This window comes from Coloeus monedula, assembly GCF_965178545.1.
Source record: "Coloeus monedula genome assembly, chromosome: 27".
NCBI lineage: Eukaryota > Metazoa > Chordata > Aves > Passeriformes > Corvidae > Coloeus > Coloeus monedula.
In genome coordinates, this window is record NC_138807.1 from 5,599,608 (window position 1) to 5,614,253 (window position 14,646).

General features: G+C 54.0%; 1 protein-coding gene across 1 annotated transcript; it reads left to right on the plus strand.

The window, feature by feature from the left end:
* Positions 1-1,477: 1,477 nt before the first annotated feature.
* Positions 1,478-10,010, plus strand: ATCAY (ATCAY kinesin light chain interacting caytaxin; the record flags this gene model as incomplete). Its single annotated transcript, XM_082298130.1, has 11 exons — positions 1,478-1,638; positions 5,695-5,759; positions 6,105-6,326; positions 6,596-6,781; positions 7,295-7,397; positions 7,877-8,008; positions 8,473-8,559; positions 9,036-9,134; positions 9,374-9,409; positions 9,542-9,577; positions 9,950-10,010. The coding sequence occupies exons 1-11, from the start codon at positions 1,562-1,564 to the stop codon at positions 10,008-10,010; spliced, it is 1,104 nt and encodes a 367-aa protein (XP_082154256.1). The 5' UTR covers positions 1,478-1,561.
* Between the last annotated feature and the right edge of the window lie 4,636 nt (positions 10,011-14,646).

A 14,646-nucleotide genomic window follows, 5' to 3' on the forward strand; every position in this document is an offset into this window, starting at 1 on the left:
GGCTGTCTTCTCCCTTTCTTCCTCCCTCCATGATGCCTCCGGGGCTGGCAGGGAGCAGCTGCCAGAGGCGGGGAGGGGGGGGAAAGGTGGGATTTTCCAGAGCCTGGAGGTGTCTGGTGCAGGGAAGGCAGGAACGGAGACAGACGTGGCCGCGGGCTCTCTGAGCCAGGTGGGGCTGGGACAATCCGGGAATGACAATAGTGGGAATGACAGCAGGGAGGGAGCCCTGCAGTGCTGGCAGCCAGCTCTGCTGATCCCAGCGCCTGGAACACAGAGGGATGCTGGATTCGATGGGGCCTTTCCACAGGTTCATCCCTTTAAAGCAAATACACCCGGATTTATCTCCTCCAGATCATGCCCAGCCTCCAAAGGAAGCAGGAGAAGGCCTGGGAAGAGCTGCACGGCCACGGTCAGACTGCTCAGGGCTGATCTCCTGCGCTGGGGACAGACAGAGCAGCCCCAGGAATCACCCCACACCCCTCATCCTAAAAAAAATATGTTCCCACCTACCCAGCCAGTGCCTGGAATAATCCCAGTGGGAAGGCTGAGCTCAGGGGACCATTCCAACCCGCCCCACAGTGGTTGATGCTGGGCCCAGCACAGGAGCTGATTCCACCTGAGGATGCTCCAGAGCAGATCGGGCCTGACCCCGTTCCCTCGGGGCGGGATCCAGCTGGGAATGGGGTGTCTGCTCCCCCTGAGCAGCCAGGACTGATCCCGAGTCCTGGGCCAGGCTTCGTTGGGAGCTGCAGGCCCAAGGAATTGGGTACAAAGGTTTGAATTTCTCTGTCTGGCAGGAACCTTCCAGTGAAGCAAAAACCCCCGTGTATGGGGTTCTAAGGGCCCTGGGGTTCAGTGAGGGTGAAATCCAGGATTGCTGGATCTGAACTGGTTCCCACCAGTGCGGGAGAAAGGCCAGACTGGGAACACACCCCCAGGCTGCCCTCAGCTGAGCTGCTCCAGGTTTTTGGAGTCTGGTTTGGATCACGTGGAGCAAGGTGGGGATGTGATTCCTCAGGGGACATCCCTGTGAGGCCTCCTCACCCCCCTCCACATCCCCGTGGGAGCAGGGACACGCAGCAGTGCCAGGGCTCTCCCTGCAGAACCAGAGCCAGTAATTCCCATCCAATCCAGAAATGTGGGATCTGGGAATGTCCCAAGGCAGCCTGGGAGGAGCTGGCCCTGCTCTCCCCTCTCTGCCACATCTCGTTCCCCTCGGCAGAGGGGGATTTTTGAGGAGATTGGGTTTGGAAGAGAAGCAGGAAGGGCAGGATGTGTGGATATCAGTGCTGCTCCCCAGGGAGATGAGCTGGGATCCAAACAGACCCACAGCTTTGACCCAGGGCCAACCTCACCTCCTCCTTCTGGTCCAAAATGTGCCAAGTCGCCCCAAAATCCCGAGTTTTGCTGCTTTGTTCTGCACAAGCAGCTCTCCCACTGCTTTTCCACGGAGTGTAGCTGCTCCCAGGTCGGGATGCTCCATGCCAACCTCTCTGCCTCCCTTTTCCAGCCTGAGCCCTTCCTGGAGGGATCTGCTGGCTCCAGCCCCTCCCTGAGAGCCATGGGAACCACGGAGGCCACGCTGCGGATGGAAAACGTGGATGTGAAGGAAGAATGGCAAGACGAGGACTTCCCCAGGTGTGTTCCCCAAAAAACAAAACCAGGAGAATGGTTTTTTTTCCTGTGAGAAACCATCAGGGCAAGGAGTGGGAGGGTCCTTCCCACAGCCCCAGGGGCAACAGGAGCCTGGACTCCCACAGGAATTCAGAATTTTTGGAGCTGCTCTGAGTGCATCAAAAATTTGGGGATGCTTTTGGCAGCCCTGCATGAGCATGGGAAGGAGGGAAAGGAGCTGGGTGTGGAGCACAGGGAGAGTAGGATGGATACAGGGATGCATAAAGGGATGGAGGATGGAGGCACACATATGGGAGTGGATCTGTAGATTTATGGACTCCTTCCAGCCTCTGAATCAAGCAGTGTCTTCCCAAACAGAGCAGTGCTGCTGTGCCAGGGATTTGCCACAGGAAGCGCAGCCATTGGGATGCAATGGATCCGAACGGGTGCCAGCTGTGGGAAATGAGGTGTGTGGGTGACAGGAGGTGCCAAAGTGGCACCTTCCACCTTCAGAGCCACTTCACCAGCTGCACAGAGGTGCCAAAGCCCATCCCTGTGAGCCCCGTGTGCTCTGAATTCCCTGCGCCCAGCCCCATTCCCAGCGTTGTTCTCACATCCAGGCTGCCCAGGGAGGGTGGGGATTCTCCCTCTCCGGAGACATTCCAAACCCACCTGGATACATTCCTGTGTCACCTGCCCCAGGTGGCCCTGCCCGGGCAGTGGGCTTGGACTGGGGGATGTCCACAGGTCCCTTCCAACGCTGACAATTCCAGGATCCAGCTCCGAATCCCGCTGGGCACCCGGAGCACGGCCAGGCCCAGCCCCTGCTGCGGCTGCAGGTGCCCGGGGGCTTTCAGGGCTGGCCCAGCCCGCTCCAGCTGCAGCCCACAGAGCCCCAGTATTCCCAGACACGGAGAAAGGGGCTCCTGTTCCCCCGGCATGAGCCTGGCTCTGTTCATCCCAGCTCCAGCTGCATCCCCGTGTGAGCCCCTCTGTGCTGCATCCCACAGGACTCCGCTTGTCCTCCCGCTGCCTCCCGAGGGGCTCAGCCAGCCCCGGCGTTCCCAGGGTGGATTTTATTTCCCTCTGAGAGCAGAGCTGCTGGATCTGTGCCAGCCTCAGGCTCCCCCCTGGTTTTTAACGGAGTGAAAGGAGAGGGAAGTGCGGAAAAGAAAGGGATGGATGGACGGGAATCATGGAATGGTTTGGGTTGGAAGCGACCTTAAAGCTCATCTCCCTTCCAAGGGTGGGGACTCCTTCCAGCAGACCAGGCTCCTCACTGACTAGAGAAAGGAAATCGAGGTGTAGAAAGGAAAGCGTTGTCCCAGAGCTCCCTAGAAAATCCGGGATAAGGCTGATCTGGCTCCGGGACACCTCGGCACCAACCCAAGCATCCCCCGGGAGCTCTGTCCCACACTGCCCATGCCAGCAGCAAACTTCCCCCAGCCACGGCCAAGCCTTCCAGCGAAATTTCTCCTGGAAAGGCCTCGGCACCACTAAACCCGGGAAAACTCCTTGGAAACGAAATGAAAAGCCGGGAAGAGGGAAAGGGATGTGAGCGGGGCCGGGATGAGGCCGGAGCCCTCGGGATGAGGCCGGAGCCCTCGGGATGAGCTCCCCAGCCTCCTCCAGAGGGATTCAATCAGGAATGATGTGAGACAGAGCCCAGACAGCCCCCGGGCAAATGAGGGAAAGCCAGCTGGGTTCTACTCGCAATAAAAATAAATAAATTGTCCTTTTCCAGCCGCTTCCCCGCTGGAAGCGCTGGAATAATAGGGCAGAAGCTGCTGCATGTGGGACAGCAGCTCTCCAGCAGCTGATTTGCTGCAGAGCTATTTTTGCCTGGCTGCGATCAGCCAATCTTGCCCCGAAAAGAAAGAGAAAAAAAAAAAAAAAAAAAAAAAAAAAAGGAAAAGCCGTATCCTAGACAGAGATCTGGGCCGGGAAAACAGAACCCAGCCGCTCACTGGGGGCACGGGGCGACATTGCCAGCATTTCCTCCCTGGGAAGCCGAGCCGCGGGAGCAGCTCCCGGCTGAGCGGAGCGGGCGGGTCCGCGCTGCCGCCGCTCCCGGGGCCGATCGCCAGCCCGGCTCAGCCGGCCCGGGGCGGGGATGCCGTAGCCGAGGCGCGGGCGTGCGGAGCGGGAGCATGCTCACTCCTGCATCCCTGCATCCATCCCCGCATCCATCCCCGCATCCATCCCCGCATCCCGGCGTGCCCGGTCCATCCCTGCGAGCAGGGACCGCCCGGACCCCGCGGAAGGGGCTGGCACGGGGCAGCGGGGACGGGCACGGAGCAAAGCGGAGCCCCCCGACCCTGGGGAAAAGTGCTGCCCCCCTCCCCCCCCCGGATTTGGCATCCGGGGTTGAGCGCGTTCGGGAAGGAGGATTTCCGCGGGAGGCAGTGATTGGAGCAGCCTGTGGGAAGGTAAGGAAGGCTTTTCCTTCATCTCTGGCTGGTGGATGCTGTCCTTAGATGAATCCCGGGATGAGGGAGCAGCTGCGGGTGCAGCACGTACTCGGCAGCAGTTGCCCCCCCTCCGCTCCCCATTTTGCTGCTGTGTCACCAAACCGTGCCAGGCTCCGGCCGGGTAAACAACAGCCAGGCCTCGCTGGGGACAGGAGCGGGAGGAGCTGGAGGGGACAGAGGGATTTTTCCGATTGCTCCGGAGTGTCCGGGCAGCCCCCGGGGTCCGGGTGCCTTTGATCAGGCCCTCAGCTCTCATAAATATACAACGGCCAGCAGCAGAGGATTATCCCTTGATCTACATATTTATAGGCTTCAATTTGGCTGGTGGCCCCGGTGCCACGGCAGCAGGAAGAGGAGCAGGGCTGGATCCTGTCCCCGTTGTCGCCTCCCTTCCTGTGTCGCTGGGCCATCAGGCTGCTGGACAGCGGCCTCCGCACAGGCCCATCCTCATCCTTCAGACTCCCGGATTTCTCCCTGTTCCATCCCGGGGCTGTCCCAGCAGCAGGATTCCACAGCTGGAGGAATGAGCTCTTCCCTGGAAGGAGGTGTCTTAAACAGAGATTTGACAACGTGAACTTGGAGAGTTGGCGGGGAAGTGTCAAACCCAGACAATTCCAGGGACAAGATGAATCCCAGCTCCAGTTAAGGGGAAAAGCATCTGGGAATGCCCAGGGCGGGCAGTGGAGAGTGAGGCTCAGCCACAGCAAAGGTTCCTCGCTGCAGTCCAGAGCCAGATTCCTACTTCACCCACCCCAGTGTGGGTCAGGAGCAACTCCAGCAGCTTCCAAAGGGTGACAGCCACGCCCTGTGGATTGATTTTAGCAAGGAAAACCTTTAAATCCATTGATGCCTCCAGCCTCCAGCTGGAGGGGCCGTGATTTGAACCAGGAGGGTGCAGGAGCTGAGCACGAGAGGCTGCAAATCCCAGGAAAGGAGTGGTGGGCTGGCCTCTGGCTCCAAGAGAGGGGTTGGAGTGCTGATGCCTGGATTTTAGCATGGAATGAATCCCTTCCAAACCTCAGCAGGGGCTGGGAGTTACCCAGTGGGGGCCGAGGTGACCATTCGAGGTCACACGGGGGGTTTGGTCCTGCCCTGCAGCACCAAGGAGCAGCTGCTTCCCAGGAAAGGTGGTTGTGGCAGGCCTTTGGGTAAAGCTGTGATGGATTGGGATCAAAGCATCCCTCCCTGTGGATTGTGGCCGTCCCAGAGCATCATCAGGGAATGGGGATAGAGCACCGAGCACAGAGGGGGTTCCCTGGTGCCCAAATGAGGAGCCCCAGAGCCTGGCACTGCCCCTCAGAATTCCTGCGGAGGGAAAATGTGGATAATATGGAGAAAGGGAATTCTGCCAAGGTTGTGTGGGGTCAGGATTTGTTCCCTTGGCTGGATTTTTCATCCCCTGGCTAAATGCAGGGATAGTTCAGAGGTTAGTGGGGATTTTCAGGAGGGAAGCACAGATCCTGGAATCCCTCAGGATGAGCTCTGGGAAAAGAGACAGGGCAGAGCACACATGGGGCTGGGCTTTTTCCCTGCTGTCTCCACTCTCTTGGAATGACTTTCTCCTAAACATGCCCTGCTCTCTCCTGTGGTTTTCCCTCGTGTCCTGCAGGCCTCTCCCAGAAGAGACGGGGATGGAGTCGCTGGGCAGCCCCACGGAAGACGAGACCACGTCCTGTAAGTACCAACCTGCCTTCCCCAGAGCCCAAAGGAAGCCGAGGCCAAGGGGATGGCAGCTTGCAGGCGGGGAGAAAGCCTTGGATTCTCCACAAAAAAAAAAAAAATTCTCATGTGGGAGAGGAAACCAGCAGGGATTTGGATTTGTTCATCTTTCCCGAGAAGCTGGGGGAGGAAACTGGGATCCCAGGAGTGTGGGCACTTCCATCCCAGTGCCTCCCAGTCCCTGATCCGCCACCCTGAGGGTTCCATATCCATATTCCATCATGGAATATCCAGGATGATGTCTTGCACTGCGGACCCAGGCCCAGGATGCCCTGTCAGTTGTTTTCCTTTTAACTCCAGCTCCCCCCAACACTTTAAACTTTAACGGGGCACATCGGAAGCGGAAGACACTCGTTGCACCTGAGATCAACATTTCCCTGGACCAGAGTGAGGGCTCCATCCTCTCTGACGACTTCCTGGACACACCAGATGACCTGGACATTAACGTGGATGATATCGAAACTCCTGATGAGACAGATTCCCTCGAATTCCTGGGGAATGGGAACGAATTGGAATGGGAAGGTAAAAAGCTGGTTCTGGGTGAACGTTTGCAGGGGTTGGGGTGGTTTTTAGCCTCATTTTAAAGATTTTTGACAGAGCAGCTGAGGACTGATAAGCAGAGGGAGATTCTGAGGTTATTTCTATCGCATTTGGGCAATGGAGCAAGACTAAAACCCATAAATTTGCACAGATCAAGGCTGGAGGTGAAACGCGGTCAGAGCATCATCCCCAGGGTTACCAAAGCTCTTCCCACATTCCCTTCAAGGCAGAACTCTTTGTCCCTTTCCCAGATGACACCCCCGTGGCCACAGCCAAGAACATGCCCGGGGACAGCGCAGACCTGTTTGGGGACGGGGGGACAGAGGATGGCAGTGCCACCAACGGCCGGCTCTGGAGAACCGTCATCATCGGCGAGCAGGAGCACCGGATCGACCTCCAGATGATCAAACCCTACATGAGGGTGGTGACACACGGAGGTGAGCGTGGGGAGGCCACAGCCCGGCTCCCTGCACTGCTTTGGGTCCCTCTGTGTCAGGCTGGAGGGGGTGCCAAGGGTGGTGTTTAGGGGAAAAATCTGTTTAGGGGGGGAAAAACCAGTGTGTTTGGTACCTCTGAGTGGCAGAGAAGCACAAAAGTGCTAAAAATATTTAGTGATTGTAGTGAGGTTTGAATTAACGTCTGGAGGGACTACACCAGTCCCTGAGCTGCTCCAGGGCCCACACATCCACAGTCAGAGCTATTTCCAAAGTCCAGGCAAAACCAAGGAGCAACCCAGCTTTGAAATCCTCAAATTCCTTCCCTCAACCCCAAATCTGCATTATAGCCAAAACCAGAGGGAAGTCTCATCATGAAACAGGTCTGAAGGGGGCCAAACGCTCACCTGGAGCTGAGCAGAGACACAAAAACCAGCCCAGGGCCAAATTTCGCTGCTGTTTTCCCCTCAGCTCTGACACTTTCCCTGGAAAGCGTCACCTGTGTTTCTTTGGCAGGGTACTACGGAGAAGGTCTCAACGCCATCATCGTCTTTGCTGCCTGCTACCTCCCAGACAGCAACCTGGCTGATTATCACTACATCATGGAGAACCTCTTCCTGTGAGTGCCCAGAGAGCTCCGGGAGGGACAGGAGCATGAGGGAAACGCTACAACAGTTTCCCTGTGTTCATGGCACCGGGAATCCCAGCTGGGAATGGTCTGGATCCAAGCCCAGCAGTGCCAGTGTGCAGCTGCAGACTGGAGCGAGTGTCGCTGGTGGGACACTGGCCCCAGCTCCGAGCCCAACAAGCCCAACCATTCAAACATTCCGGTTAATTATGCCAGGGATGGACTCACATCCAGGCTGGAGTGTGGCTGGGACACTCCCCAGCTGGGAGGTGCTGCTGCCGGGCAGGGAATGGAGCTGGGGTGTCCATCAGAGCTGGTGATCCCTGAGGGACACCACGGGAGACCAAACCTCTTCCGAGACCTGCAAAGAAAGGGGCTGGAGGTGTTTCAGGGTGACACACAGGCACTTAAGAAATCTAAAGGATGTTTTTTGAGTCTCATTTTGGTCCCTTTTGGTCACCCCCCGCCAGGTACGTGATCAGCAGCCTGGAGCTGCTGGTGGCCGAGGACTACATGATTGTGTACCTGAACGGGGCCACGCCCCGCAGGAGGATGCCAGGCCTGGGCTGGCTGAAGAAATGCTACCAGATGATTGACAGAAGGTGAGAATGCTGGTGGTGGGGCCTCTTCATCCTTCCCAGGCCTTTTCCCATCCTAGAATTCAAAGGAAAATCAGATGCACAACTCCTGTTCTTCAACAGGAATGAGTCTGCCCCAATCCCACATTTCTTAGACCGAGCAGGTGCCAGAATGGTTTGGGTTGGGAGGGACCTCAACAATCCTCTCATTCCACCCCCCTGCCATGGGCAGGGACACCTTCCACTATCCCAGGTTGCTCCAAGCCCCGTCCAACCTGGCCTTGGAATATTTTGTCAGCAATTGGTTTATAAAGACATTTCCAGAGAGCCAAGCAGAGCAGCGCTCCCAAAGCCTGCTGAGCCTGGATGAGCTTCCTAAGGGATTTTGTGTGGGCAGCACCAAAACACCTGCTAGAGCCCAGCACAGGACAGGGGAGTTTGGGAAATGTCCTTGGAATGTGACGCTCTGTCCCTTGACTTCTCCCCAGGCTGCGGAAGAACCTCAAGGCCCTGATCATCGTGCACCCCTCGTGGTTCATCCGGACCGTGCTGGCCATATCCAGACCCTTCATCAGGTGAGCAGAACGGCCCCAAACTCAGCGGGCTTTGGAGTGGAAGTTTGGAATCACAGAGTCCTGGAATATCCTGAGCTGGAAGGGATCCACAGGGATCATCCAGTCCAGCCCCAGGCCGTGCACAGACACCCCAACAATCCCACCCTGGGCATCCCTGGGAGTGGGATCCAAACGCTCCTGGAGCTCTGGCAGGGTTGGGAATGTGCCCATTCATTCCCTGAGGAGCCTGGGCAGTGCCCAGCACCCTCTGGGGGAAGAACCTTTCCCTCATCTCCATCCCAAATCCTCTGGCACAGCTCCAGCCGCTCCCTGGGGTTTAATCTCACAAATCAGATTTTAAGCTCACCCTCAACTGGGGGTGACCAAGGCAAAGCTGCCATTTGTGCTGCATCTCTCTGATGCTTCCAGTGACACCTCCAGAGGTGTTTTTAGGAGCCACAGGGGTGGCACTGCTTCTCTCTCTCTCTCTCTGCCAGTGTGAAGTTTATCAATAAGATCCAGTACGTCCACAGCCTGGAGGAACTGGAGCAACTCATCCCCATGGAGCACGTGCAGATCCCAGACTGCGTCCTCCAGTGAGTGTCAGTGGCACCCTGGGGCACAGGTGGCTCTGGGGAGGGGCAGCACGGACATCCTGCCAGGGGCTGAGTCAAAATCCATGCACTGGGAAGGCAGAGCCTGGGGCAAGCCTGGTTTTACCCAAGGAAGAGCCTCAGACTGCGGCAGCTTGGAGCTTCTGTCCCCCTCAGAGCAAACACTAAATGTGACTCAGAGCGAAGAGCAGCACTCAAAGAACGTTTCCTCTCTGTTGCAGATATGAAGAAGAGAGGATCAAGGCCAGAAAAGAAAGGTAAGATTAATTTGGGGAGGGATGGGATGGAGAGTGGCTCCACTCCAAGGCCAACCCATCACCCCAGGAAGTTACTGGAGTCTCCCTCCTTCCCACTGGGGGATGGATTTCCAACGGGATTTGTGTTTACAGGGCAGAGGAGAAACAAGACATGGCTGAGAGGGAAAGGTAACTCTTTTATTTATCCTTCCTTTGGACAGTCTTTGGGGATGAGAACAACCCCATGGCTTGGTAGCACCCCTGGGATCCAACAGGACATTCCCAGAGTGTTCTGGAGCTGGTAAAGGCTGGAACTGTAGGATAGGAAAATTCTGGAGGGGTTTGGAAAACAAAATCCTCCACCAGCATAATCTGGCCTGGTTTTGGCCCTGATCAGAGTGATACAGCCTCTCCTCTTACTCTGTCTGACTCTGAGGGGCAGCAGGGAAAGATCCACTGGCTGAGGCTGGATTGTTCCAAGAAATAAACAGGAGCTCAGGGCAGGAGGGGGGATTGGTTTGTGGCGGAGATTCCCTTATTTTGTGCCGCTTCTCTTCACAGCAGGCCCGTGCCCCCAGCAGAGGATCAGGAAACCAGGTTTGAGCTCTTTGTGTGTCTGTGACAGATTCCACAGCATTCGTGATCCATGAACAGGAAAGGCAAGCCTGGGTTAGGCCCAGGATCCCCCAGCCCGGTGTCACCCAGCAGGCATTGTCCCCTCAGCCCATGAAAGCCATGACTGGCACTGTCTGTGTCCCCAGCACACTTCTGTGAACGATTTCACCCAAATTCACTCATCTTTTTGTTGATCTAGTGGCAATAATGGCATTTTTTTACCTCAGTTGGCTTCCTGAAAATCACTGCTGTGTCTCTGTTCCTGCCCAGCATGTCCTGAGTGGAAGCAGCACGGATGACCGGAGTAGGAGAACGAGCAGCCTGGCAGTCACCCACCTCAACGACCTTTGGGTACAAGACCTTGCCACCACCTTATTCCAAGTCCTGCAAATCCCGGAGCCTGCCTCCTCTGTCTCCAAGATGCAAAATCCTTCAACCTTTTGGGAAACATTTTCCTTTAAAAAAAAAAAAATGATGAGCAAAGAAACAAAAAAGCCCCACGAAACGAAGCAAGAGCGGCACTTTTCCGGACAGGTTCCGGCGTGTTTCGGGAATGGTCTGTGGAGAGCATTGGCACAGCGCAAATACTCACTGTGTATCCTCATAGTAAGTCAAGAGCATCCTCCAGTCCATGAATCCCCAGCCCAGACAGAGAATTTATTTTTGGTTTAAATTATAAACCCTTCACTCGCTGCTGGCCAGCGTGGAGCCCTTTTACTTTGAGCTGCTCCTCCAGGACATCCCAGAAGCTGCCACCCCAGGGAGTAACAACTACAGGCAAGGGAAAGAGCCTTTCCCTCCTTTTTCCAGCCAGTGTGTGTTTCTTCCTGGAGGTACCAAGTGCCCACGGCCTCGGCACCGCTGCAGCTGCGGCCGCCTCGCTTCCGTCGTCGCCGGCTCCTCGTTAACTCGTTCCCGTGAGGAAATCCCGTGGTTTGTTCCTGATTTGTCCCATCCTGGTGCGTGAGGCACTCTGAAGGAGTCCCACATGGAATGGCAGCCTCCAAAGAACCTTCTCCTCCACGCACACACACCAAAGGGGCTGGGTTTAGAAGGAGCCTTACGGACAGGGAAGTTTTCCACGCCTTGTCTTCGTCTCGATGTCACGACACTGGACAATCACTCACTGCTGGTACCTCCTACGAGCTGCTAAAGTGTTGGAAGTTTCCCTCACGAGGGCCTCATCCATCAGCATTCCTGCCTGGAATATCCCCGTGGAGGCTGCAGGGCTGGGTTCTGGAGCTGAGAGATGCAGGTGTGACACTGACTCCTGGAATTCGGATTTCGGACTCGTGAGGATTCTGTGAGCAAAGGAGGGGAAGAAAGAAATCCAGGAACAACTGCCTGGCCAAAATTCTTTGGAAAATCCTGATTTCACCAGAGCCAGCTTGCAAGGCCTCAGGGTGCCCAGAGAAGCTGGGGCTGCCCCTGGCAGTGCCCAAGGCCAGGTTGGACATTGGGGCTTGGAGCAGCCTGGGACAGTGGGAGGTGTCCCTGCCCATGGCAGGGGTGGCACTGGGTGGGCTTTAAGGTCCCTCCAAACCATTCCAGGATTCCATAATCAGGTAAAGCCCCTCACAGACACCTGCAGATGAAGAATTCCCTGCCTATGTCACCCCTTCAAGGAGGATTCCGGCAAAGCAGGATTTTTCCTGAAGGTGGGGATGGCTCCTCTGGACACACAAAGCTGCTTTTTCCTTCCTTTCAGTGAATAAAACCACTCTGGAGGAGATCCTTCTTTCCCCAGATGCTCCAAGGAAGCACCAAATGTACTTTTTAACCTTCATCCTCATTTGAGGCGTTCTCCTCACACACTGCAGCCATGGATGGATTTCCTGCCCGCACCTTTGCATGGAAAGCAGAGCACTGCACCCACAGCACCAACCCAGAGGTGGAAGATGGAAAAAAATCCCACTTTTCACCTCACTGGTACGTCAAAAACAAAGCACCAAACAAGCTCATCATAAACCAGTTATTGGCAAAATATTCCAAGGCCAGGTTGGACGAGGCTTGGAGCAGCCTGGGACAGCAGAAGGTCCCTGCCCATGGCAGGGGTGGCACTGGATGGGATTTAAGGCCCTTCCAACCCAATCCTGGGATTCTACAAGGAATTCTGTGCTGCAGGGGAAGAGCAGCCCCTCCAGGTGTTTCTGGAGATCAGATTTGTTCCAGGTGACACCTCCCCGCCACCCTGAGCTCCCAGCTTTGTGTCTGGAGACAGAAGCAGCAGCCAGGAATTCCCAAATTTCCAGTGCAGAGCTGGGGATCCCTCACACTCGGGCTGCCAGAGGGACTGAGCAGCCCGCAGAGGCGAAGGAAGGACTTTGCTGATTAAATTGATTTTAGTTCTGCCTATAAACAATCACAAAGCTCCTCGTGGTCCCACAGTCTATGAATTCCCTGAGAATACTGAAAGTAGATTTCCCTTTTTTTTTCCTTTGGAGATTGTTTTTATGGATTTAGAGAAAAATCATCAGTTTTCCACTGAGAACGTGACCCAAGCTGGGCACTGCAAGGGAATTTGCAATTCTATAACGAATAAAGTGGATAAAACATGGGATGATGGGTCAAAAATCCAACTCCAGAAAGCTTTTGTGCATCAGAAAACATTCACAACCTCATAGAAAATACTGCTGTCATGGAAAACACGGATGTGGGGGATAAGGAATCCCAATCACCTTTCTCGTGGGGGCTCTGGGCCCTCAGCAGTTTCCACACCAGAATGTGCTTTTTGGTTGTTTCAGAACAGAAACACTCTGTCTGCGTTTCCAGAAAAAAAAAAAAAATACAGAATGAGCAGATCTGACAATGAAACTTCACATTTTTCCAAGTAATTCCTTCAGAGCAAGGGAATTTCAGCTGGGAAAAGGACAGATCCCCAAGTTCCCTTCACGAGAAGAAGGCGGGCAATTGTTTCCACACAAAAGTAAATTTTTAACTTCTTGGAACCAATTATTATTATTATTATTTTGTTTGTTTCAAAAAGTGCACTTTCTGATGGAGCACTCCAAGTGGTGTGCACGAGATTTTAATTTTTCAGAGTTTTATGAGTGTATAAAGTTTATGTTCCTGGATGGATGGATGGATGGATGGATGGATGCCTGGATAATGTTTTTATGTCTTTTCAACGCAGAGAAGAACCTGCAGCCCCATCGAGGAGAAATGATAAGTGTCAAAAGTGCATTTTATAGCAGCAAAGAAAAAAAAATTCATTCTCATTAACTTATTTCAACCAGTGCTTTTAGGCGTTGATTGCAAAACAAAAAGCTACAAATTCTTGGACAGAAACACCAAAAAATGTCCCAAAGGTGGAGTGACAAATCTCAGTTGGATGGGGAGAAACCTGCACTGTTGCTGGTAAAAGTGCATTTACAGTAGAACTCTGACCAGTATATATAAATATATAAATATGTCTAAAGAATAGAATGAAATAAACTTCATCCCTTTAGCAATACTGCTGCACTGCTCAGTGTCCCCAGCGTGCACCAGGCCCTGGTCCTGCCTCGGAAAACCATCTCTGGAGGGTCAAGGTTTCGGTTTATGAATTCTCTGTATTGCACTGAGCAGTTTCTGCTCTGGTTTGACCTTTCCTGGGATTTTTTCTTCCCGGTGAATCCCTGGGAAGTCACATTTTAGCTGCAGAAAAAGTTCTTTTACTCCCATCTTCAGAGAAATCCTGGTGGTTTTACTCATTGTGTGTTTAATGGCCGGACTTCAATTCACATCAGCCTGGAAAATCCAATCTCTTCCTGTACAGTTGATTCCAGAGTAGGAATTTCCTTCCCCTCTCTTTGAGGATTTATCCCAGGCCCTCCTCAGCTCCAGACAGCTCCAACTTTTCTGGTTTTTCCACGCAGAATCACCCAGATTTGGGACTGTCCAGTAATTTTTATTCTGACTCACAAGGAAGGCACAGGAACCAAACCTGGGATGCTGCTGTAGATTCCAGTGGAATAATCAATCCCATTTTTTTCTGTACAGTGCTGTGTAAATGTGAGTGGATATCTAGAGCTTCCCTCGTGACAATTTTTCCATCTCTTTTTTTCCCACAGACGTGCAGAAAAGGTTTTAACGGCGACAAATCCTCTATTTGAGAGGTCTGGGGATTCAAACACCCAGGAGTCAGGGATGGGCTGGTGGCAGTGAGCTGGGACTGGCCTGGCAGCAGCTGAAAGGGACAAAAACTGGCTCTAAACACAAAAAGCACATTTTTCTCTTTTGTATTTCCTTCCTTCCTGGCAGCCAGAAGCGCAGCACGTCTTGGTCAAGCGGAGTTGAGGACTCACCATGACAATAAACCCCAACCCCAGGGTTTGGTTATTTTTTTTTCCTTTCACCCCCACCCCAGCTGTACAAACGTGTGAAATGTCATTTCCTGACGTGGTTGTAATTAGGTGGTTTGTGCTAGCGGACTGTTCATCTGTATCCCGAGTTTTGCTTTGTATTATTCCATAAAATCTGTGGATATTCAATTAAAATGAGACTAATCCTTCAGCCAACCCGCATCCCCTTCCTTCTGTCAGTAGATTTTGTTTCGGCTTTGGCTCCATGTGGAAAATATGAGGACAATTTTTGTTTGGATGTTGTTGCCTTGAAGGAAAGCATTCGAGGGCTTCCCTGGAAATTCTGACACTGCAAAATTC